The 26,801-nt window shown below is 36.3% G+C and overlaps 1 protein-coding gene across 4 annotated transcripts in view; it reads left to right on the forward strand.

The window, feature by feature from the left end:
- Positions 1 to 26,801, forward strand: part of TBL1XR1 (TBL1X/Y related 1) — a 181,073-nt gene that overhangs the window by 128,962 nt on the left and 25,310 nt on the right. For all 4 annotated transcript variants that reach the window (XM_070372992.1, XM_005908024.2, XM_070372993.1 and 1 more), the window contains 8 exons: positions 7,635 to 7,737; positions 16,946 to 17,091; positions 19,315 to 19,537; positions 20,261 to 20,393; positions 20,747 to 20,888; positions 23,564 to 23,627; positions 23,722 to 23,819; positions 24,989 to 25,049. In XM_070372992.1, coding sequence (XP_070229093.1) covers positions 7,680 to 7,737; positions 16,946 to 17,091; positions 19,315 to 19,537; positions 20,261 to 20,393; positions 20,747 to 20,888; positions 23,564 to 23,627; positions 23,722 to 23,819; positions 24,989 to 25,049 — 925 coding nt within the window. In that variant the 5' untranslated portion in view covers positions 7,635 to 7,679. The remainder of the gene's footprint in view (positions 1 to 7,634; positions 7,738 to 16,945; positions 17,092 to 19,314; positions 19,538 to 20,260; positions 20,394 to 20,746; positions 20,889 to 23,563; positions 23,628 to 23,721; positions 23,820 to 24,988; positions 25,050 to 26,801) is intronic.

The raw sequence follows: 26,801 nt of genomic DNA on the forward strand, positions 1-26,801 counted from the left end.
GTTTTGATGCATGATTCTTCATGAGTTTAGAAGCTGTTATTTATATAGCAAAATACTACAATTTGTTTGCTTCTGACTGCAGTGGCTGACTGACTGTTTAGGACTGCCACTGATACCAAGGTCCGTGTAAGCTGTGTAGTGATACCCTGTGGTGTCCATGGGTCCTTGGCAACATATGTCATGCCTTGGAATTAGCAATCTCCTAGAACCTCCTGGTACTAAGAATTTGGTTTCTTTTTATAGTTATTACATTCTTTTACATTATTAATTCTATACTTTTTTTTTCCTTCTCTGAAGAAGGTGTAATATTTGAATGACATTTCTAAATATATAAATCTGTATATTAAAATTTATAGTTGGAATTGTTCTTTTTCTTCCCAGCAACTTGTAAAGTCACACGATCTGGCCACGGTTTACATTGTTTAGCCATGTTTCCAGCATCTGTCATAGTGCCTTACACACTGGAAGTGCTCATTTTACTTTAACTGAGTGAATAAAATAAATGTCAGAAAAATAGTGCTTTAGTGAGTTTTATCCCTATAGGCTTTAGCATGGCCATTGTTGCGATTACTTTTCACTTGCATTACCCCACCCCCACAAATGCATGTAGTCAGCATTTGTTTGGATTGGTTTATCACCCCAAAGTAATATAAGTAGCTGAAAATGTGACCTTCCTGTATGAAGACAGCAGAACCAGAGGTACCACTTTCCATGAACAGCAAATTGTAATACTATATTCTGGAGCATTTCTGCTGGGATGTCTTTTATTTTACCTCTAGTTTAACACATACGAAGTGGGACTCCCCAGAGGGCTGTGCTGTCTAGGCAGCCCATTTCTGGAAGGTAAGTCTGTCCACTTTCCAATGTGGAAACAATTGGGATTTTAGACACCCACCTTCCCTCCACACCCACCTTCCCTCCACACCCACCCCTTCTACCCTCCGCTTATTTCTCCAAATATAATCCATCACTAACTTCAGGCACTTTCTTGTTGTAAAACATTTCTTGGTTGTCTGCCCTCCTTTGGTTGCAACTGACAAATCTTTTAGATCAGACAATAAAATTCATTTTTGAGTTCTTTAACCAAAATATAGTGGTAAATTGACTTCAGATAGTACTTGATCTAATTGAAAGATAGACATTTAATGTCATAAGGACACAGTTTCTCTTGTTTCTGCGTTGGCCCCCTCCTCTGCCTCTGATATCTCTACTCTGACCTCAGTGATACACATTCATCCCAAGCTTCCCATGGTGCCCTTGTTGCCTGCCCACTCCTCTCTGAAAGGAGGTTGACTTTATAGAAATCAACACGTCTTCTACTAGTGTTTCACTTTCTGGGAATGATTGAGTTGAGACACATGGGATATGTGGAGGAGTGGTGTCAACCCTAAACCAAAGGTATGATTTGCTGGTTGGCTTAAGCAAATTAAGTACCTTTCTTTGGATCAGGATGTCTGTCCATTTAAACCACAGGGCTGAGAATGGAATAATTCTCCAAATGGAAAGCAGTTGCTGTGTTGTCTTTTCTTGGACAGTGGCTGTGGATTCTACAAGAGGCAAGCCACAGATTTCATCTTGCTAATTACCACCACACCATGTCTCAGCTGCTGAGTTCCAGAAAAGCCTGAATCTTACTTTCTGCTAGATGGACTCCCAGCATATCAGTCACTTGGGTCCCCCTGTGTTATTAACATTTATTTAGAAGGGTATCCTGAAGGTGTCCAAGGTCACACTGTTTGACAGTTATTTGTTATTTTAACATCAGAGTTCTTGTAGCAGCTTTTAATATTGTTGCTCTTTTTTCTACTAATAGCTATGACCAGTATTTGTAGATACTGTGTATAAAGATACAGTTTCTGTTTTGTCACAATCTCCATAATGTTCAGTATTATTTTAAAATGTTTCTAATGTTATGGCTGGCCAGGGTGTTTTTGTTGCTGTTGTTTATAATTGGTTACCTTGAATATTTTAACTAATGTTTCAGCTGGAGGGATCTTGAATTGGTTCAGTCTTTTGAGTGGATCTAATTTGTTGGTATTCATTAAGAATCAAAATAGCTATTTATCTTTTCCCTTTGGTCCAGTAATTTAGGGACTTTTCCTGATCTTGAGGACTATTCATAAATGCACAGCTACCAAAAGAAATGGATGAAGAAACAACTTGAAGCATAAATATTGTTATAGGAGTCTTAGAATAATTTAAAATCATCTAAATGTTGAGCAAATCAAAAATGAAACTAATGTGTCTGCCATGGGATAATATGCCACCACTGTACATTTCGGTTTTTGATTTTTTCTCCTAATATCAATTTTTATTTGTTTGGCTGTGGCACTCGATCTTTGTTGCGGGATCTTTAGTTGTGGCATATGTGATCTAGTTCCCCAACCAGGAATTAAACCGATCTCTTGCATCAGGAGTGCAGTCTTAGCCACTGGACCTCCAAGAAAGTCCTACCACTACATTTTGAACTAAATTATTTTTCTAAGATTAGGACATTTTGATTGTGCATTTGAATTTAGAGCCTGCAAGAAGTTTTCAGACCTCTAAATAATGTGTTGTGAGTATGAGATTTCAGAAAAGCTTTTGATTTTTTTTTCTTTGTCCATAGCTTTCGTTATTTTTTCAATCTTGTAGATTTAAAATAGTGTGATTTAGGATCATAGTTGGACTCTGATATGCTCTAGATATGGTATCAGAAAGAATGTCATGTCTGTTCTGTTTGAGGCCAGAGGCAGAAATGTGGTACCAGATATAGAAGAACAAATGAGATGGTTAAATATTTGGAGCAGTTATCCAGTGTGTGAATGCTGAACTCAGTTTTGTGATGCTGAAAATACCATGTGTATTTATATTTATTGAAGCAATTATACCTGACTTACATCAACAGCCCTGTTTTTGTAATACTTGATAGATTTTTGTCTATGAAGCCTTAAAGTAAAATAGTTCATACTAAACATTAGAGTATTTAGTGTAGTTTTACATATAAACATTCAGCTAAATGTTAGTTAAGATTGTAGTTTTTGTTTTTACTCTGGCTGCTTTAATATAGCTGTGGGTTTGAATTAAGTAATTTCATTGCCCATAACTGATGGAGGTTTGAATAAAAGCTTTTATGATTTTACAAGCTGTTTCTGAGAGTTAAGAAAGTACAGAGATATTTAATATATATATGTATATATATGTGTGTGTGTGTGTGTGTGTGTGTTTAGAACTAGGTCATTTACTTTTTAGGGCTAAGTATGATCAGGCAGAATATACAAATAGGTGTTTTGTGATTTTAGGAAGTGCTTATTTTGGATGTCTTGTTTAATAGTCTATCAGCTCCTTGAGGCAGAACTTCTTTTATACATTGGTACCTCTACCGGACGTGATATCGAGGCCCATACCTGTTTTGTACAGGGTAGATTGGATGTGTGTCTTACTGTTATCTTGTGACCTTGTTTAAAGATAGATGTTCTGAAAGATACCACAGTGGAAGAGGTATGGCAGGAAGGTTTTTGTGTGCCTTCTGAAGATCGGTTGTGGCTAGTCTCTGCGTATCTGGTCTTCACTTGGGGCAGGTGAAGACTACAGCATAGATGTGTAAACAAACAAATCAAAATGGACCTGTTCTGTAAAGCTGCAGTGAGTCCACTACTGAAGTGGTGGCATTTTCTCTAATTTTTGTTCTCTGGCATCCAGGTTTTTTAGGTGTTTTGAAAGTGAAAACTGAAGCTTTCACTCAGGAAATGTCTTAACGTTGTCTTGTTTGTTTTTAACGTCTAGTATTTCCTGTTCTTTTCAGGTGTCCTTCTGATGTTAGAATTTAAACAGACTAATTTCATACTGAACCTTATTCTAGAATTGAGTGTCTTTATTTTATTTTATTTTTTTTTGAATTGAGTGTCTTTATAAGAGGATAAACTCAGGTCTAAAGAGCCTGTGTAGTTTCATTGCTATGACTGAAACTTAATACAGAGTTGTATTAACTTCACTGTTTTGTTTTTTTTTTTTAAGGCCACATTTGTTTCTATGTTTCTCGTAACTGGAAAACTGTCCATCCTGCAAGGCTTGGGACAGCTTTATTTCATGTGTCTATTCCTAGGTCTTTGTTGTTCAGTCGCTCAGTCATGTCTGACTGTGACCCCATGGACTGCAGCACTCCAGGCTTCCCCATCCTTCACCAACTCCCAGAGCTTGCTCAAACATGTCCATTGAGTCAGTGGTGCCATCCAACCATCTCATCCTCTGTCGTCCCCTTCTCCTGCCTTAGCTCTAATGGCAACCCACTCCAGTACTCTTGCCTAGAAAATCCCATGGATGGAGTAGCCTGCTACAGGTTACTCCATCCATGGGGTTGCAGAGTCAGACGCGACTGTGTGACTTCACTTCACTTCACTTGTCTGCCCTAGGGGTATGTTTGGTATAAGTGAAAACAGTGATCTTTCTCTCTGAAAGTATGAGCTAGCTGAAGTAAAACTAAAGCTAGAGTAACCCTTTTAAAATTTGAAAAGTTTACCCCTTTCTCTTAAAAAATTTACTTTTGGTTACAGGAACTAATACAGTACTCTGATCAATATAATAAACCCATTCACAGCAATTTGAACAGACAAGAACTCTCCTCTTCATGTTTGGTATTTCTTGTTGACTTTAAAAAAGTATGCCACCAACATGTATTTATTATGAGAGTTTTTACAGACAATAATTTATATAATTTTGACTTGTGTTTTTCTTTGCCCTGAGATACATTAAATGATACAGAAGCACTACTGATAACTGCTTTAATTTGAGACATTTTGGTGACCTTTGTGTATCGGAATCAGCCATTTAAAAAAATTTGTACTTCTTAGGTACTTCAGTTCTATTATTCATTATTTGAAAATTAGACTGAATGATATTTTAGAGGAAAAGAATACTCTTTATTTTCTTCATTAGTTGTTTCACTAGGATTCTACCTGATTGAACTCATTTTGGGAGATCCTCTTCATCAATCAGTGAGTGACTCAGTGTTTCCCTGACAGATGTCCATGGTTGGTCAAGTTGTGACTTAATGCCTGCCATATAATGGGTATTATATGTAATCATATAATGGGTGTGGTGGTTTTATTTTTTAAATCATTCAGTCACCAGGCTTTCAGGATTGACTCTTGTGTTACACCTACTTTGTGTTCCAAGCACATTGTTACCCATTCCTGTGGGTCAGGGTCTCCTCCAGAGCTCAGATCCTCCTGTGTGCCACAGGGGCCTCTGGATGAGGTGTCCTGAGCTAGTCATCAGAGGAGTGTTCACCTGTATCATTCTGTTCAGTGTGGCGTGTATAGATGATCACATTCAGGCGATGAAATGGGAAGAGGTGCCTTCTTCCTCACATGAGGATGGTATTTACTTTTCTTCCATGGCTTCTCATTTCAGTAAATGAAGTACTGCGTGTCCAGATGTCCTAAAAGAAACCTTTGCTTCTTCTCTTTTCCTGAGCTCTGTATCAAGTCCCCCACCCTTTAGTCTGCTTTGCTTTGCTAAGTCACTTCAGTCGTGTCCGACTCTGTGCGACCCCATAGACGGCAGCCCACCAGGCTCCCCCGTCCCTGGGATTCTCCAGGCAAGAACACTGGAGTGGGTTGCCCTTTCCTTCTCCAATGCATGAAAGTGAAAGTGAAGTCGTGTCCGACCCTCAGCGACCCCATGGACTGCAGCCTACCAAGCTCCTCCATCCATGGGATTTTCCAGGCAAAAGTACTGGAGTGGGGTGCCATGGCCTTCTCCATGAGTCTGCTACTTCCTAAGTATCTTTGGAATCCTAGTATTCTCGGGGTTCTCCTCAACTCCAGTGCCCCCGTCCAGGTTTCAGTCTTCTCTTAGGTGACTCCAGCACCTTCCTAACTTGGCCCCCTCTCCTCAGTCCAGTTTCCTTCTAGTTTTCATTTTAGAATTCAGGATGGTCTTTTAAAAATGTAAATCATACCACTTCCCTGCGTTTTCTGCTTTTTACTTCCTTGTTTTCTCGAAAGTGATTCCTTCAAGGCTCCTCTCAAGCCTCACTTCATTTTGTTTCTTTTTCTTCACCCAGCCCTTCCAGTGACTGTTAACTGCTCACTGAGTTGCTTCGGTTCTTTTCCTTCCTCCCCAGATATTCATGTTCTCACTCTCCTGTCTGTCCTTTAGGTCTGAACACTGAAGACACTTCCTTTGAGATGTATTCCCAGACCACTGCATTTGGTTAGGGCTTCCTCTGTGTGTGTTCACTGGGGGAATTGTTACTACCCCCTTGTTTGTCTTCCTTTGTTTCTGAGATAAGCTTGATGAGTGTTCAGTTACCAGGTTTTCCAGATCTACAGCAGTAGCAGTTCCTATTGTATTAGAAGCCTGCTCAGTTCTTATTAATCTGAGAGGTTTAAATATATTGTTACCCTGCATTACAAGAGATCAATGATGTGGTAGGACAGTCAGCACAGGCCTGGGGTTACCCTGGTGGCTCAGACAGTAAAGCGTCTGCCTGCAATGCTGGAGACCCGGGTTCAATCCCTGGGTCGGAAGATCCCCTGGAGAAGGAAATGGTAACCCACTGCAGTACTCTTGCCTGGAAAATTCCGTGGACTGAGGAGCCTGGTAGGCTACAGTCCATGGGTTCACAAAGAGTCGGACACGACTGAGTGACTTCACTTTCTTTCTTTCTTATACTGAATAGATGTCAGCGTATCCTTTTTTAAACAAGGAACCGAGAAGCTGGTCTGTGGGCCATGTCCAGCCCACTGACCTTTTATAAGGACCACAAACTAAGAAAGGGTTTTGATTTTTTGAGTGCTGAAAAAGAAATCAAAAGAAAAATATTTTATGACATCAGAGTATCATATGAAATTCACATTTTAGTGTTGATAAGTTGTTTTATTGGAACATGGCCACACTCAGTCATTCGTGTGTCATTGCTGCTCTTGCACTACAACTGCAGATGAGTAGTTATGACACTGACTATATGACTGGCAAAGCCTAACATATTTACTGTTGGGCACCGTACAGAAAAGTTTACTTTAAATCCTTTCTGTGGCATGAGAACAGTTATGTATAATTAGGATATATTTAAGCTATATGTCAGTTTCCCTCTTTCCCTCCTTCTGAGAATTTTGAGTTTTCAGAACTGTACTCCAACCTGTCTGCCTTATGCATACCTAGAGCTTTTTGAAACTTGAACATTGCAGATTAGATGTTGAGAAAATAGAGACTTAATCCTACTAAATTTTGTAAACAAAACCAGCATGGATGGCTGGTCCCCAATCCCATAGTCTGAAGTCAGTCTTTTCCTATATGATTCATTTTCTGATCCTTAAAATAAACTCTTTTTTACAGTTAAGGAGAAGAGAGGAACAACTTTTTATGCTATTTGATATAATTATTAAATATGATACTGGAGGCCCTTTTGTAAATTTTTAATCCTTTTTAACCAATATGTTGCAGAAAAAGAGACCCAGCTGTGTTTTGGTTGTATAATCTTCTACTAACTATTGGAAGTATCTTTATTTGTTAGGATTTATTATTAGGCAATATCAAAACCTTCATTTTACATTATTTAATAAAATCAAATGGTTTTTACAACATTGTTTACATTTTGTTTAAAAATATTTTATTGAGAAAATACTTAATTAACTTTGTTTTATTTTTAGGGTTATATCCTGTGTTGTGACCTCATGGTTTAAGTGGGAATAAAGATGAGTATAAGCAGTGATGAGGTCAACTTCTTGGTATATAGATACTTGCAAGAGTCAGGTGAGTACATTCATAAAGTAAATAGGCCTCAAATTATTTTAATATCCTAAAAATAACCTTTTATGCATTTGAAATTTGTACCAGTCCAAACTGTTGAACTTTGTATGTTTCCTTAATGTCTGGACTGCCATTTTAAAGCTATGTGTTACTGCATGGTTTAACTCTCTGACTCTTTCAAATATGTTGGAATCATCTCAGGCAAATATTTGTAACAAGTGGTTTGGCTTTCACTGTTCAAAGATCATTTTTATAATTTGTAATGAAGTGAGATTATTGCAAACGGTTGGTAGGAACATATAAATTCTCAGATGCCATCAGTTTGATAATGTATATTCATAATTCTCAGCTTAATGTTACTGGTCCTAGTTGCAATAAGCATTTCAAAAGCTATATTTGCTTTTTCATAATGCTTTTGGCTCATCCCAGTTGGTTAAGTGTATCTTTGACCTGAATCTTAATAATGTATTTCATCGGGAGCTGATTAGTAAATATAAATCACTGAAAGTTATTTGTTATAAATATTAAGTTAGTCAGTGATCTCCCAAGTTTTCTAGACAGATTAAGAGGTGTTATCCTAAAAAAGAAGGAATATCGCAAGGGAAAATGTAGGCTGGATTAAGGGGAAAAAATAAAAACTAGAAGAGGGAAAAACTTGGGTTGGATGGAACGTAAGATGGTGGAAAAGATTGACTGCAGTGGAAAGTTAGATTGTTAACATGAGATTGAATCATTTGGTGGTTGAAAATGTTGGAGTGTGAATTTTAGGAATTATAACTTAAAGTTATTGGGATGTTAATTAAGGTAAAGTTTGGTATAAAAAGATAATTTTGGTTTAGTCACTTTTTGGGGGAGAGGAGTGAAAGGAATAGAGTAGGATATTGAGCCTTCGATTTTGATTTGAAACTCCAGTTATTCTTCTTCCAGGGCTTAGTTAGTTGTCCTTTTCTTAGGCAGATAATTTAAACAAGGCCTTAGATTTGAGATCATCTGCTTACTGAGATACTCCCAGCTGCATTCCAGTTCTGAGCTTTTCTCTTGGGTGGGGATTTTCTATTCCCAGGCAACATCACTACTCCTCTCTGGCTTCAAACAGCTGAGAAAATTATATCCAACAAGGGCCGGGAGGGAAAAAGAAGAAAATAAAGTAACCAAGAATGCAGGATAACTTGTTATGAAGCTTTGAAATGGATAGATCTTGTTTTGTTTTGTTTTCAGTTGGTATACTGGCAGATCCAAAGAGAAAATCTGTAGAATATTTTGCGTAAGATATAATGATTATTAATAAAGTAGAAAAGGTAGTGACCCATGGGCTGTAGCACATACGCTCACATTTGGATATTGTTATATAGTACTTTAGACGATAGCAGAAAGAAGTTATTGAGGCAGAACAAACTCTGCTTTTTCTGCCTTTGAATTCAACCCCCAGTTAAGTCAGAGCTTTGAGGCATTAGACACTAAAGTGAAAAATAGTGTGAAGGATCAGTGGATGAGAAATACAGATGATGTTTTATATCGCTGCAGGAAAATATAGCAAGTAAAAGGGACAGTAAAATAATAATCTGGGTTAATTTATGAAAGTGTCCAGTGATTTTATCAAAAGTCCTAAAATTGCTTATGTTCTCAGAAAAAAATGCTTCTAAATTTTGTTTTAAGGTATTTTATGTTGCAGTAAACGTAAAGCAAAAATGATATTTTTTTTAAATACCTTGTATGGTAGACTAATATTTATCATATTAAATCCTATGTAATTGTTAACTGTGTTCTTAGTTGTGCTTTGTGTATTCTTTACAAAACTGTATACGGTGTACTGGTGATGAAGTATGATGTTAAGCCACATGTCTAAAATGTGAACACCAGTCCCTTTATAAAATTGGTAACTTTCTATTTACATTATGAATTTATAGGGGAAAATCAGACTACACTGATGACATTTTGACTTGACAGTTTTTCTAGAAAGGCAGCTTGCAATAAATTTAAGAACCACCTATAACCAGCATTCTGAAGTTTGATCCTCTGACCACCTGCATCACTATCACTTAAGAGAACTAGGAGTGGGCCCCAGAATTTGCATTTTACAGATGTTCCAAGTGGTTCTTAGGCTCAATTAATGATGGATCTGTACTAGTCGTAGGATAATTAGAACTTGACAAGAAGGTGTTATATATTCACAGTATCTTGAGATCCATCTCCTGAGGTAATAAAATCACTTAACTTGTTTTAATCTTAAATACTTCATATACTATGTGGTAAATCTCCTATTATGACTATTATCAGTACTAGAAAATATTACCTGTAAAAGTCCCCCCCCCCCCACCCCCGGTTACATAACTTCTCAGAGCTCCCATTTTCTCATTTATAAAATTTGTTAGTAATACTTGCTGAAAAGGAACTACAGCATGGTATTCAGCCTCAAATGTTTTATAAACTTCTGTCTGAAATAAGCCATCCTTCCTTATTTGTTAAAACCAATTAAGAGAAAAATTTATTGTAGTATAGTTTTATTCTGCTGGAACCTTCTATCTTTCTCATTTAAATCTCTGGAAAATTCACCCTGAGCATATTACTTTGATCATTATCATTTTGCGATGTTATGAACTAGACTTTTCATATTTAACAAATATTTCCTGGGGAATAAAATTTGTTTTTTTTTCTTTTTGGATTTGACATGTAGTGCTACAATTAATGATTGATTTGATTCAGTGTGTTCCCTTTAATTAGCATTTACCCAAGGACATTAATAACTTGATCACCTTAATAACTTATACTTAGCAATGGTAGGTAGAATAAATACTAATATTATAGTTGGTTGTATACAAGAGAAGCTGATGCAGGGTTAGTTTTAGAGGAGCTAAGCTGCTTTGCATCTTTTAAATTTTCTCCCCCTCCCCTCACTCCTGCCCGCTTTGTGTCACTTGACTCTCCTGTAGTTGTTTATTTTTTTCTAACGAAATTGTTCCAGGCAATTATTTGTGAACTTTGTGGCACTCGTTTTTCTTGTTGCTTTGTATAAGATGAAATTTTGCTTGAATTGTGTATTTGGTTTAGGGGAGAATTCTTGGTTCTAGATTTTATTGTCATCTATTACATGTTTAGTAGCTTATAGATGAACCTGTGTTGAACACTATGAAACAGTTGCATTTTATGATTGAAAACTAACTGGAAAATGCAGAAACAACATGTCCTTATTACTGAATAATTTTCTAGATTGTGATTCTGAATACTGTTATTTTTAAAAATCCTCATGTTTTTAGAACTGAGATTCATCTTGCCATATAGTCTCCATTTATGAGAAGGTGATGATATATGTAGGCTTAAAGTATTCACTTCATGAAAGATCTTGTCTCTCCTGCACCCCACTTCACTCTTGTACTCTTTTCAAAAGGATATTGCTTCTCCCAGGAAATAGGCCTTGCACCACACCACTTCTTACATGATGCTTGCTTAAAATGTTACATTTGTTTATAAGGTCACGCATCAAACACACACTTAATTTGGAAATCTAAACATGATCATAATGATCATAGTGGGCACAAAGTAGCCAGAATGTTTATGTATAACTTTATGGTTCTGACCTGTAATACCCAACAGCCCATTCGTTTGTCTTTTTCATTCATTGGTTTTTGTATTAACCTCTCCAATGGCCAGTAGAGTATCAGCAGTTAAATGATAGTGTAGTTTCTCTTAACTCAGATAAAGGTAACTGGGCTAGATAAACACTGCTTCTTACATATCCTCCGCTGGTGCTATTTATAAACAGATTTTAACAGCAGGCTGGAAGGAGTTTAGATTAAATGGCTATCAGTAATGTGCCTTTCACCATGAAGAAATGGAGAGGAAAGGTCAGCATCTGATACTGCCACCATGAGTCTTGTCTTTCAGTTTTTGTGAGTACATGGTCAGTTACAAAACTGCAAGTAGGTACATAGTTTTGTTGTATAATAAAATATGCAGTGGCATTAATTTGATACATACAGTTGTTGTACACATGACTAATGAACAATAAGTAGCAAGCAGCTGTCATAAATGCTGATAATTAACTATACTTTTATCCAATCACTTTTTCTCCTCTTTTTGTAAACTGAATAACTATTTTTTTTGCTGATAAAGGAAATTCCTGTTACACATTCCGACTGACAAACTTGTTAGAAGACAAAGGTCCTTTAATGGTTGCCAAACAGAGAACTTGTTCAATCTTAATAGTAATCTTTTTGTTTTTTTAGGAATAACCAGCGTAGTAAGCATATAAGGAAACGTATAAATTGCTGATGGCTTCATAAACTTGTACAGTTTTTTTGAAAAGCAGTTTGGCAGTCATGAACTTCCGTTGAAGTGCTGATGTCCCCTTCAACTTTTGAGGGAATCCATCCTAAAGAAAAAAATATATATACATGGCAAAAGCCTATACACATAGATATTTGAAGTAAGAGTCTTTTAAAGAGTGAACATTGGAAAATCCAAATGTCCAGCCATGGGGTGAATAATTTACTAGCTGGTACATTTATTGGATGAATATTATAATAAAATTATTTCAGAAAATATAATTCATATAAAATATTCAGAGATATATATATATATATATATATAAAGGGCAAAATTAGGGCACAAAACTGCATAGCCAGTGTATTGTGCTGGACAAAAGGAAATAAAATATTTTAACAGTTGTATTTGGGTTTTGGTATTGTAATTTTTTTTCTTCACTCCTTTCTTCCTTTCCTTTTTTTATTTTTTTAAATAAGTGTTAGGTCCATCTAACTTTTCAACTTACAAGGTCCCATGTAGCATTTTTTTCTCTACTTCTTTTTACCTTTTCTAAAACCTTCACTCATTTAAATATGGAACTTTTTGTACTAAACAAAATTCTGGGTCTGTAGGATAGAATTGGAAACAGATTTGGGGTCAAGAGGGTATGTGGTGATGGAAGCAGGGTTATAATTTTCTGGGCTTTTCTGACCTGAGGCTGAGAAGAGGGCCTTGTGTAAGTCAGATTTTACTTCCATATAGGGCACTGTATCGTGTTAGTAGTTAAGCTTTGCCTCCCACCTCACCGCCACTCCCCCGCCGCCCCCGGCCCTGTTCAGATACCCTACACCATAGCCATATTCAGAGCCCTTTTTCATGCTCGTATACCCTCCATTTGCAAAGTAGAGTTGACAGGCTCTGAAAGACTTGACTTCCCTTTGAGGAAACCATCCCTGTCATCCCAAGAGAGGTAACTCCTGAAACAAGCCATATGTAGAAAATGGTTGTCTTGTGGTCTCATTTCTTACGTGGGACAGTGCGTGGCCTCAGAAGTAACCGCACACAGACCCCCATACCACTGCCGGTCCCGACCACTGAATATCCTTGAATTACTGCATACTGAACTTTGCCTTACTCCTCTCTGGATTTCCTTTTCTATCTCCCAGATTTTAATCCCTCTAGTGAATGTGTAGAATACTTGATTGTAGAGAATTTATACAAAGTATTATTTATATCAGCTTTGCTTTGACTCCTGGAAAGAAGGGATGCTATATTAGGCAAGCAGGCTAGACTTAAGCATTTCACAGACTGTGAGTTGATGCCTTTTGCCTTTTACTATGTGGATCAAAAGCTGTCCCTGAAAAAGTATTGCCTGCATATATATTTACAGATAAATGCAAATATATTTTGGCATAACCCTGGTTCAAGTTTTAGTTTTTCAAGGGAGATTTAAGTCATATGTTTTCTCTGGATTCATAGATTTCCTGATGTGCCAAGATAAATTATAGTAGAATTGCATTCTGATTTAACAAATGTTTATTGAACACTAGTAAAATTAGGTGACATCTAGTTTCCTAAAATAGAAAGATTACTAGACATTAACCCCATCTTCAGACATCCCAGTTGTATTAATCATACATATACACACAACCCGTAGAATGCTACACATACACAAATTAGAGGATTAGTATAGAAGAGAAATACCAATCCTGGAGCAGCAGGAGGAAGGACTTCACCTCTATTCACATAGGTGAAAAGTGCGTGGGAACACATAAAGCCCAAAGGCATGAGATAGCACAGTATATTCTAGGTCTTGGTTGAAGTGGGGAGATAAGCCTGGAGAGATGAGTAGGGTAAAGATTGCAAAAGTTACTGTGTGTCACACTTAGAGAATTTGACCTTGATTATGAAGGCCAAAAGGATTGTTGAAAGTACTCAAGTAAGGAGTGGTATGATCATTTTTTGTTTCACAAGTAGTCTTCTAGCCATAGTGTTGCAAGTGTACTTAACTGGGGAAGAGAGGAAAGGAACTTATGACAGCAGTGGTCCAGGTAAAGGATGATGGGGGACTAAAATCCAGGTGTGAGCACACAAGGAAAGCTGATGACAGACCAGAGAGGGAGAGTTGATAGGGTTTGGCGAATGGTGGAATGCCAGGGGCTGACGGGAAGTGAGGAGGACCTGAGGTGTAGCATGGTAAGATGAAAAGTTTCTAAGGAAGAAGTTGTTTTAGGGAGGGGAAGAAGAAGAGTAGTTTTGAACATAATTTTAAGCTGCTTTGTAATGCTGCAACTAGAAATTTAAAAAAAGTTACTGTTCAATTCAGCATGTGTTTAAGAAGAGCATTTGAAGTATGGACCTCCTTTAGGGCAAATATATATTAACGATAAGTGCCGAAACACTATTAAGGATGACTTTAGGGTTGTTTTCTTGGTATTTGAGAAGATCATAAGTGCATATGTAATACCTAAGGATAACAGAGAGCACCTGGTCTCACACAAAAAAATTCAGAACATAGGCAACATTCCAGTTAAAAATTGACATTGTTCTACGTGCAGCTTTTAGGATATTCTTGAGCATAATCTTGAACTTTGTCATCTAATTAAACAGAGTCTAAATGTAATTAATAATTATTTAAATTGTACTCAGAAATTGGAGTACAGAAGTCATAGACTTTGCTGCAGTTTAGAAGGCTTTGGAAAATCAAAGTATCTTGCTTTTTAGTAAAATGTCTTACTGTCTCAAGTGCTACTGATGCCACTTTCTAATACCCTGAAACGAAATAAGAATAATGATGCAGTCTTTTATGTTTTGTTGATACGCAGGAGCTCACTCTGCCTTAGCTTTATCCTTGACCCTGTTCTAACTGTTCAGTAGGATGGGGGGAATGCAGTGGTTATGGCCATGGTCCCGGAATAAATCTATTTTCTTTGTGTTTTCTCATCTGCTAAGATGAGAAATTAGTGCATGATACAGGCCCTCTGTAAGTGATATCGTCTATCTTGAAGCCTTCTACCCCAAGCCACTTGGTTGTTTAGCTTTTTTTCCCCCTTTCTGTTATATGATTTACTGCAGAATTTATTTGGGGAGGGTTATGAAATTGAGAACAGGGGTCTCCAGCCTCACTGCTTCTGGATTTCACTGCCATTATCTCATAACCTTTCTCCCCAGTCCTTCCTAGTCTTTTTTCTCAGTTTCCTGTCCTGGTGATCTGGGATCTGCTCATACTCAAGTATTTCTGGGTTTCCTGATACGGACAGAGCAAAACGGTGCTTTTTTCATTTGTATTTTTTGTGCCTTCCTTGTGAGCTCAGATTAAGTTGCAGATTATAAATGCTTTTTTAATAATGATCTTGTCTATGGGTGAAATCAAGAAGTCAAAATTCAAGACTTATAAGATAGCATTTTCTTTTTTTTTTTCTTTTTAAGCGTCTTTTTTTTTTTTTTTTTAACTTTACAGTATTATATTGATTTTGCCATACATCAACATGAATCTGCCACGGGTGTACACTTGTTTCCAGTCCTGAACCCCACTCCCACCTCCCTCCCCGTACCATCCCTCTGGGTCATCCCAGTGCACCAGCCCCAAGCATCCAGTATCCTGCATCGAACCTGGACTAGCGATTCGTTTCATATATGATATTATACATGTTTCAATGCCATTCTCCCAAATCATCCCACCCTCTCCCTCTCCCACAGAGTCCAAAACACCAATACACTATACTAACGCATATATATGGAATTTAGAAAGATGGTAACGATTCTTACTTCTCACTATGGGTAGTTACAGAAATGGTTAGGTATCCCAAAGAGGTAAGGAAGGGACAGCCCTAAGGAAAATCAACTTGGGTGTACTATGACTCTCTGTTAACCAATTAAAGTAGCCTCTAGCCACATGCTCTTTGTGAGCCCACAGTATTTTATGACAGACTGTTCATAAGTGCCACAAGGAGTCTGAGAGTGCAAGCACACAACAAAACAAAACAGACATGGACTAAGCACTAAACATCTAAGGATAGACAGGCTCGACAACGTGTTACATGGATTAAATTAGTTTAACCAAGACCCGAGTAAGCCCGTGTTCATTTACCTTATTTAACATTCTGTACAGACGTATAATTTAATTGAATTATTTAACGTTAATGATAGTTACTAGTTAAGCTCTGATGGATATGTTGGTAAAGAGAATAACCACCCTCAGTCTGTCAGTTTACTAGAATTTTACTTTTGGATTTGGACTTGACTTTCATAAAAAGCAAGAGTGACTTAAATTTATTTAAAATTAGACTTTTGTTATGTGAATATTTTGGTTTGAGTATTTCAAATTAAAATCAAAGAGTTGTTGATGGACATACAAATTGGATTTTCACTTGTCAGCTGTTCTTTTTCTAAAGCTTCCATTTAGATGGGTTATTACTAAGTAGCAAAAAATTAGTAACTTTTTTTAGTATTTAATCATATATATAATGAAAGTTAAGCTTGAAAATTATTTTTCATTATTAAATTACAGTTTTCATTGCTTATGTTTTAGTTTGCTTTTTATTTCCTGAGTAGTTTTTTAAAATAGCCTACAAAATATAGAATTACAAGATGTATGATGATTTATATACAGAAATTTTAATATACTACAGAAATATTAACTGTCATTTAATTTATCTTGAGTGAAGCATTTAAGTCACATGACTTAGAAAGGCTTTTCCCCAACTTTAAAGTTTAATACTATTTGTTGAGGAAAATTACGTTATGTGCTACGGTTATATAATTAAAGTGAAGAGGAAAATACATGAAGGTTAATGTGTTTGGATTTTGATACTTCTTTTGTTTAAAAACATATTTGACCTTAGCTAACAGTCTGGGATTTCAAATGGGTGTCAGGTGGATTTGAAAGATTACAGAAGTCTTTCCTTTGTGTTACATTGCATGTTGCCCTTTGGAGAATAAATCGTTACACCTTTTCTTTTGCTTTCAGGATTTTCTCATTCAGCGTTCACCTTCGGTATAGAAAGCCATATCAGTCAGTCCAACATTAATGGTGCCCTCGTCCCACCTGCTGCATTGATTTCTATCATCCAGAAAGGTCTACAGTATGTAGAGGCAGAAGTTAGTATTAATGAGGTAAGGAAGACTTAGTTCAAGTACTAATTCTTACTCTTAAATGCTTCCTTAAATATCTGGTATCTTGCTTGCTCATTCATTATCTGACTTCAGCTTCACCGGGTAAACAAAACTGAAGGACATTATTCCTAATGTGGTGTCAGGGCGCACAGGCAAGGCTGATGGCTCTCAACTATAAGGACCACTATCTTATTGCTTTTTACATGGTTTAATAAGTAAACAGTAAGAAATAATTTTCTTTAAAATAAGAAAATTGTGCTGTGGAATACTGAGACTATAATTGATTGAGAAATTAGAAGATCTTGGGTTATTTGGTTGTACGTGATTTTGGAAGGCACCTGTCTACAGTCTATATGATATAGGTAGTTTAACTCATGTCAGTCAGTTATGGCCTATGAGCCAAAGTCTGCCTACCGCTTGTTTCTGTAACGTTTGCTTGGGGCACAGTCACACTCCTTAAGTTGTGTATTATCTAGCTTTTGTGCTACAGTGGCAGCATTGAGTGGTTGTGACAGAGACCTTAGGTCTGCAAAGCCCAAAATATGCAGAAAGACTCTGCACACCCTGGTATAGCTGGAAATTTTTATACATGGTCAGGATTTGTGGTATATGGAGCTTTTTACCTTATTTTCATTTCAGAGATTAACATATTCCCCTTTCCTTTTGCAGGTATTTTAAAAACTAAAGCATCCATGGTTTCTACATCAGTATTTATTACTATAATTATAGTGTACTAAATTGATTATTTTTTAAATTTCCTCATGTCTATAACTGAAAAATCTACTGATACTAAATTAAATGTGTCCTCATTGTCTTTTAGCACTTTGCCTCCCAAAGTATACTTATTGCAGAAAATGGTAAAACAATTTCTCCCAGTGGCCAGAGTTGAAGTCTTCATTTTTTCTGAAAAAAATTTTTATAGATTTAATATAGTACTCCACAATATATCTATATTGATTTTAATCTTTTTTTTTTAAGTTTAAATACTTGCTCCAGCTCCTCAAATACTCCATTATAATTGACAGTTCAGAGAGATGTGCAGTGTTTTGTAACTTGGAGCATCCCATCACACCACTTAGTGCGTGTTCACTGGCTTAAGTGAGCCAGGCTTCATTTATGCATGTTTCTAGCTAATATGCACTGTTTCTATTTCTGACTTGCTCTGTGCCTGTGTCTCTTCTCCTGCTTGCTTTAGAACTTATTTATTGTGAACTTCCTAATACCAGTGAGAGGAGCTTTGGAAAATTATAGCAACTTGATAAAATTAAAGAACACTAGCCTGTGAATTGTAGTTGTACTTCTCAAATGTTACTGTGCATATAAGACTCTCCCCAAAAGCTTGTTAAAACAGAGATTCCTGAGCCCTTTAGAGATTTTGATTCTGTAGCTTTGAGTCTACATTTCTAACAAGTTTCCACGTGATGGTGGGACTGTTGGTCCTTGGATTGCGCTTTGAATAGCACCAGTTAACAAATTCCAGCTGTGAAAGTCTTTAAATCTTATTGTGCTCATATTTCAACAGTAGTAAAATGAGGGACTTAACCTGGCATTCCAGGATTAAGATTTTGCCTTCCAGTGGAGCGGCATAGGTTCAATCCCTGGTCAGGGAGCTGATCTATCTGCTTTCGGGCCAAAAAAACAACACATAAAACAGAAGCAGTATTGTAACAAATGCAACAAGGTCTTAAAAACAATAACAGTAGTAAAATGAGGTGATTGTATGTATTAATGTCTATTGATATTGATGTCTATTTCTGCCTTAATATTTTAATTAAATCACAAGAAACTTTTGCATTCAGCAAAACTATTTTAAAAGTTTTTAGTTTTAAAGAAGTATTTACCAAAATGTGACACCAAATCTCTTATCATTTTATTAACTATCCCACATTACTTTTGACTAACAGAACTTTGTAATATAATTGAAAGCCTTTTTACCCTCCAGGCCTATTTTTTTTTAATTCCTTTCACTATTTCAGCTTTGATCTGTGCAACACTTAACAGTAAGAATTGGGTGAGGAAGACAGTTGGAGCAGCTGTTTACAGTGCTTCCTTTAGTTTCCTTCTTCCCTCCCGGTTCCTTCCTTCCTTTCTTACATGCACTCAGGAAATTACCTAAAAGTGTTTTTTCTTGGAATGATGATTTTCTGCTGTTAACTTGTATGAATACAAATTACTCTAAATGTGTTACCTTTGATTTTTCTTCTCACAATTTTTCAAATCCAGGATGGTACCTTGTTTGATGGTCGACCAATAGAGTCTCTGTCACTGATAGATGCCGTAATGCCTGATGTAGTACAAACAAGACAACAAGCTTATAGAGATAAACTTGCACAGCAACAAGCAGCAGCTGCTGCAGCTGCTGCAGCTGCGACAAACCAACAAGGATCTGCAAAAAATGGAGAAAACACAGCAAATGGGGAGGAGAATGGAGCACATACTATAGCAAGTGAGCTGAAAGAAGAATCTTTTTAAGTTCCATTAAAAAAGAAACTTGCTTTATGGGGATGCCTCATTTTAGCTGAACTAATACTGTCTATTTAATTTTTGCCAACTTGTTCCCCTAACTTGTATCACACAATTCAGATTTTTATGCTTAAAGCTCCATAAAGCTAGATTTACTTTCATGGACCTTATTTTCATTCTTTTTAAAAAAATATTTAGAAACTGTTTTTTTTTTTTTTATTGTTAGGTGAACTTTGTGTCTGCGTTTGATTTCTAAATATAATTTATAACAGTAGTCATTAACAGATACAATAAAGCTTTGGCATGGAGATATAAAGGCAACTCGATGTTATATGAATGATATCAGCAACCCCTACTGGCAGAAATTCAGAATAGTGTTGGCATGGATTATATTTAATTCAAACTATTTTATCATTTTTAACTGTGTTTGGGCCTAACCTTTCACAGTCTTCCTCTAGTCCTGCTCCCCCATCTCTGAACACACACTTAGATGCACATCTCTTTTTAAAAAATTACATTCATATTTAACTAAAGATTGGAATTTATTTTTCATGTGATAAATTCTGTATAGTCATTTTCGACATTACCTGACATAGTGGAATAAGAAAGTTACACTCTATCTGCTGGTTAGGAATTCCTTTTTTCCCCCAATATGCTGTGATATTATTACCTAACTGGAATTTTCCATCTGTTTCTCATGATGCAGATAATCATACTGATATGATGGAAGTGGATGGGGATGTTGAAATCCCTCCTAATAAAGCAGTTGTGTTACGGGGCCATGAATCTGAAGTTTTCATCTGTGCCTGGAACCCCGTTAGTGATCTCTTGGCATCAGGGTATGTTTCTCAAAGTGAAATTAAAATGGATTTCTAAAAGTATCTTACTGAAATATTGCATGTTCTACAAATACATTGTTTACACTTTCAGGTTTTTGTTGTTGCTTGTTTGTGGTCATTTTACCCCGTAAATGTTTATTTCTTCATAAAGTAATGTTAGAGTGTTTAAACTACTGCCTCAGGAGTGATTTTGGCATCTCCAAAACGGAGACTGAGAAAAATACTGGAAATGGAAATGCCTGATAGTCTAATTTGTATTTGCGTCATTAATAACAGAATGTAAATTTGTTGCCTTGATTTCTGTAATACTTGAGAATATCATGAAAATTTAAAATAAGTTGCATACTTTATAGGTCTGGAGACTCAACAGCAAGAATATGGAATCTTAGTGAAAACAGCACGAGTGGCTCCACACAGTTGGTGCTTAGACATTGTATACGAGAAGGAGGGCAAGACGTCCCAAGCAACAAGGATGTGACGTCGCTAGATTGGAATGTGAGTATCACTGTATTGTCCATGATGGATGTAGTTACTAACATACGTAACCTCTCTGAGCCTCAAACTAGTGGCAGGGTATGTCTGTGTGTTCAGGTATTTTTGAATTTCACTAATAAGAACAGCAGACTAGGAGTCCCCAACCCAAAATGTATTAAAAGCAAAGACTGGCCCTCGAGCAGTCGGAAAAAGGTTCATCTTCCAGCCTCTCAGTTTCTCTAGCTGTAGAATGACTCTGTACTTCGTTGTCATCACATGTAAAGTAGGAGTGTATTAATGGTCTTACATAAATCAAATAATAAATGGAAACCAATAATAGGCACGTACTAAGTTCTTAATGGGCTTCCCTGATAGCTCAGTTGGTAAAGTCTGAAATTCAGGAGACCCAGTTCGATTCCTGAGTCAGGAAGATCCCCTGGAGAAGGGAAAGGCTACCTTCCAGTATTAATTAAGTTCCTAACTATTAAGTCCTTTGTTAGGGGTACAAGAGAAATCTATGTAATAGAAACATAGTTTTGTTTCTCTCATTTTGCTGTTAATTGATGAAAACTTCATTGCCAGCTGCTTTTTAGGAACTGTTAGTCTAGATTATAAGCTTTATTCTAGCTGTAGGACTCTTAGAATTCTCTTAATCTATATATGATTCAATGTCTTTGATTACTTTTACTTACCAGAAAATTTGATTTAACTATTGATAAAGCTCCATCCTTTCAGTTTCAAATATATACTTAACAGCTTTTTTTGCTACCATTCCCATAAGTAATTTGCGGGAAATTAGCATTTTAAAAGTTTCTGTATCTTTTCCTTTATTCCATGTTGTCTTTTTTCTTCCTTGTAACTTTATGTTCATTTTTTTAACACCCTCCCACTCCCCCAACTCTGGTTCTAGTAACTTCTTAGACTGTTATCAGTGTCATAAAGAATTTTAGAGGTCAGCTGTCCTTTTCTGAGCAAGTGGACATCCTTTCCTTCTCTGGTCTCTGTTTTAACAACATTTTGTGGGGTTTTTCAAAGTATCTTCTAAATCTCTTTCCAAGAAATAAGATCTGTCTTTCAAAGTGATTACACTATCTGAAGTTCTTAGTTACTATGAAATTCTTCCAGAACTCATGATAAGTGTTCTTTTCTAAATTTCCAACAATGTATTTACCCTTTCCCACCTATAAAGTTGAGAATTCCAAACGGTGTTATTTGATTGTAGGGTCAGAACTAAGAATTCCGTTCTTAAAATGGGACCTTACTATATCATAGGCCAAAGGCCTTATAGCCTTCTTAGGCTGTTTGGCTCAGAGACCATGTTAACTTAGTGAAATTTATAGTTTACACTGAAAAGGATGGTTAACAAATGATTTGTTGAGCTTGGTGTTTCTGAACTGCAAGTTAAAGCTTTTGAAAGTATAGACTTTTGGAAGATTTATTATTTGCTATGAACTTAAGTCTTCCCCTTGAAGGAGAAAATGTTATTGTTGTTTAATGGCTCATTTCCATGGCTAAAGCAGAAGCCTGTGAGGTAGCTGTTCCTTATTAGTCTCCTACTTTACTAGTGGTCCATGGTCTAAAACCATTAGTTTAAAGGAAACTTTGCATTGTGCAGAGTTTGGAAATAAATTTGTGCTGTTAGCTTCAACATTGCTCCTTCTTCCTTAGATAGAACTATAGGGGTTTTCCAGATCCTAGCAGAACTGAATCTGCATCGCCTACAAACAGCATTTGTTTCTCACTTAACTGTACAGCTAGATGACTGGAGAGGTCTGAAAAGGTGATCTTGTTTTTATTTCTCTTACCAAAAAAAGCATCAGAAAGTACTGAGTGAGGCAGGATTTCATTCTCTCTCTCCTGTAATGTTTACTCATCTCAGCAATAGTCTGTGTAATGTACTCCGAAACTTGCATTTCCACAGAGTAGGCTAGATCTTAGCAAGTCCTGCCGTTGTACCGTTATTCAAGGCAAGACACCGTAGGAAATTTTAAGATTAGAGAAAACGTTAAGGATTTCTCCTCATAGTAGAATAGTTCCGGACAGTTGTGCTCACTTCGTTAGCTATAAAGTCAGCCTACACTCTTTTCTAACTCTTTTGTGTGTGTGTGTGCATTGCTATTTTTATTGGTACAGGAAAAAGTAACGAAAGAAATGTTTAATGTAGTGATATTTAAGAATCTGATCATCTGAAACAATATTGTTTGGAACACACACACAGTTTAGACAGTAAAAGATTTAGAGGAAGGACAATATGAGAACTTTTAATCATAATGAAACATTTTGGAAGATTTTGATTTTGATTGAATACCTTTATTAAATCGTAAGGTTAAGATTTTGATGTCCTTTCTAATCCCCCACCCGACCCCCACCTTTAGTCCTGGGCCTTTGTGAGAGCACAGTAAGTAGACCTTAGCACCTGTAAGAGCGGTGATAATCCTGCTCCCAAGCAGTTACTGCCCTTCCAAGACTGGGGTGTGAGGCCTGCACCCTGACTGAATGCTGCCAAAATATTAGCTTCACAGCATGAAGGGTGTTCTGTAGGCCTTTTCTCGCACTTCTAAATAGGCAAAGCTGAAGGTCTTGAAGCAGAGAATGTTCCAGACCTGCTGTACTTGGGATTAAACATAATATATTCTAATAAAAATTAAATACCCTTTCTGGGTTATATAATTGAAAGAAATGTGTTTCTCCAACAGAGTGAAGGTACACTTCTAGCAACTGGTTCTTATGATGGGTTTGCCAGAATATGGACTAAAGATGGTAAATAAAGCATTTTTTTTCCCACTTGTTTTTTACTGTTGATCCAAATTATAAAGCTTAAAGTAATTTTAATGTTTTTCCTTTTGAATTTTAGGTAACCTTGCTAGCACTTTGGGGCAGCATAAAGGCCCCATATTTGCATTAAAATGGAATAAGAAAGGAAATTTCATCCTAAGTGCTGGAGTAGACAAGGTAATTAGCTTCTATAAAAGTTAATTTGTTAAAGAGTATACTTGAGAGTACTGTTCTCCTCTGCTAATCACATAAGTAATAAAACATTCATATTTGGGAAATTCACATGTGAATTTATGTTAGGAATAGAAATGGTTTCTTAGATTTTCTGTCAGCTCATTCTTAAATCTGTGCAGATGCCTTTTATTCTTATCTGTGTGACCACTCTTCATTGTTTTGGAATTTGAGCCATAGTGAAGTCATATATCCGATACTCTTCATTGCTGTTTTGTTGTTTTTAGTTAATTGCATCAGTGTGGATGCTCTGGAGTGATTTCATGGGAAATCTTAGAGTCAGTCTGTTAGCTGAACTCCTAATGTTTAATTGAAAATGCAAGAAATATAGGGTTTTTCCAGCTTTCACCTAACATGGCTGGTAAACATGAGTAGGTTGAAATCATTTGTTATTTCTCTTTCATTTTAAAGTTATTTCCTTTACCACACATCCCAGAGAAGATTATTTTATAATAGAGGAAAGTACATGCCCATAGTTACCTGTATATTGTCAAAAAGGGAAGTAGGCAAAAAGGAAGAATATGAAGGTGGCCAGGAAGGGCAGGGGAAAGCCTTCTTACTAGTTACTGCCATTCTACAATACTTATGACCCCAAAGTTATAAAATTAGTGATGGGAGGGTATTAGTGGAATTGTGAATATATCCATTCAGATGTATATGTTATACTTTGCTGTAATATAAAAAACATTGTTTTAATTATTGTCAGAATTAAACCTGCCTTTATTTATAAATGTGAGCTTTAAAAATCTTAATATTGAGAATTAGCTGATTATAATATTAACCAAAAATTTACCTCCTCAAGCTACACAGCAATAAAAATCTGACATTAAATACACGACTACAATGGAGTTTCTCAATCGAATATAATGTTTGGTACTTACAGACAGCCAGTAATTGTCACTTGAAGTAAGTTAACTGATGAAAAGTCACCAGGGTAGAATCAAACTGCTTAACAGTTTAATTTAAATATCCTTTCCCTGCTCCCAGTGGAATATAGCCTCATTGTACTAAAACTAAATGTTAAATGTGCTCTGACATTTTATATTGCTTTAATATGATGAGGCATTTATGTATATATGATAAACTTAGCAATATATTTTTCTTTTCTATTTTAGACTACAATTATTTGGGATGCACATACTGGTGAAGCCAAGCAACAATTTCCTTTTCATTCAGGTAAATCTTCACAGTTTACATGAGAACTGTTGGAACTTTCTTCTGTTTTCCTAATTAAACTTTTAATAGCATATAGTTCATCTAAAATCTTGAACTATCAAATGTAAGTTTTGTTACTAGTCCTTTGAGGAGTTGATGTTCAGTGGCTTTCAGATAATTAATCATCAGAGGATCATCAAATGTTTTCTGTGAAATGTACCATAAAGCATTTTCAGCCTGGTGCCGTTAGAGTTGGTAATATTTAATGGTAAGAACATAGATTTTTGATCCAGGATGTCTAGGTGTGCTTGTGAATCCCACTCCACTTAACAAGCTTCAAGATTGAGTCATTGAACCTTTCTGAGCCGTATTTTCTGTCTGTAAACGAGGGATAAAAATAATACTGTTTGAGTAAGTGTGTAAGACTAATACATATATATGAAAATACTGCATAAACTTCTACAGATTTAGGTATTGTCATGTTTTATTTTATGTATCTAAATCAGTCCTCTTGCTTACCTAAAATAAAAATTACAAGGTTTTACCGATATTGCTGGAACTTTGGTGCTTCATATATTTTCTTTTAGGAAATAATTTGATACTTAAATCAGATAAATCTGATCTCCAAAATAGTGTGCTTCTTTCTCCATGATATATGGCCATGCAGCAGAGCATACATCCTGATGTGTAGAGACACTTTGATTTTAGTACCAACACTCTTGTGCATCCTAGAACTTTGTTCCTGCTTTCGGGGGGGTTTCTGAGAACAGAAACTGATGTTAAACTGGAACAAGATCCCTAATAATGTTTAGAACAGTAGTTTTAGTACTGCCTAATTTAATTACATCATGCAAGATTGTGTTGTGGTTGGAAAGAGTTGTAAATTGGAGGCTGAGTTAAGTAATTCTGATTATTTTCAAGGCTTTGGTACTATCCTTTTTACACTCAGTGGCACAGTGTTACCTTTAAAACTGAAATGCAAAGCTTTTGGCATTTTGCTTTTTTGTATTTCTCTATTTAGTGTGATTCGATAAGTCAAATAAGGCACAAAATGATTTTTCAGTAGTGTCTGAGTGGCATAATTTTGCAAGTATTATGTTAAACAATTCAACTTGATTAAAGCTTATCACATTAATAAGTATTTATTTACACATCAGTTTCTGTTTACCTGTTTTAATCCCTTTCCGCCTTTGCTTCTAGTCCTCAACCAGATAGAATTCTCTTAGACCTCTGACCATTCTGCCTAAAGATTTTTCCTAAATCCTAGGAGTGATGGAAAATTGAAATAAGTGGGTGTGGCATCGTTATGAGTTGCTTTATAATGTGTGCCACCTTTCTGTTGGAGGTAATGCTCTTTATACACGATCCCATTTAGTCTTGGCTACAACCCAAAGACACTGTACAGGAGACAGGGATCAAACCATCCCCAAGGAAAAGAAATGCAAAAAAGCAAAACGTCTGTCTGGGGAGGCCTTACAAGTAGCTGTGAAAAGAAAGAGAAGCAAAAAGCAAAGGAGAAAAGGAAAGATATAAGCATCTGAATGCAGAGTTCCAAAGAATAGCAAGAAGAGATAAGAAAGCCTTCCTCAGCGATCAATGCAAAGAAATAGAGGAAAACAACAGAATGGGAAAGACTAGAGAGCTCTTCAAGAAAATTAGAGATACCAAGGGAACATTTCATGCCAAGATGGGCTCGATAAAGGACAGAAATGGTAGGGACCTAACAGAAGCAGAAGATATTAAGAAGAGGTGCCAAGAATACACAGAAGAACT

This window comes from Bos mutus, chromosome 1, assembly GCF_027580195.1.
Source record: "Bos mutus isolate GX-2022 chromosome 1, NWIPB_WYAK_1.1, whole genome shotgun sequence".
Taxonomy (NCBI): domain Eukaryota; kingdom Metazoa; phylum Chordata; class Mammalia; order Artiodactyla; family Bovidae; genus Bos; species Bos mutus.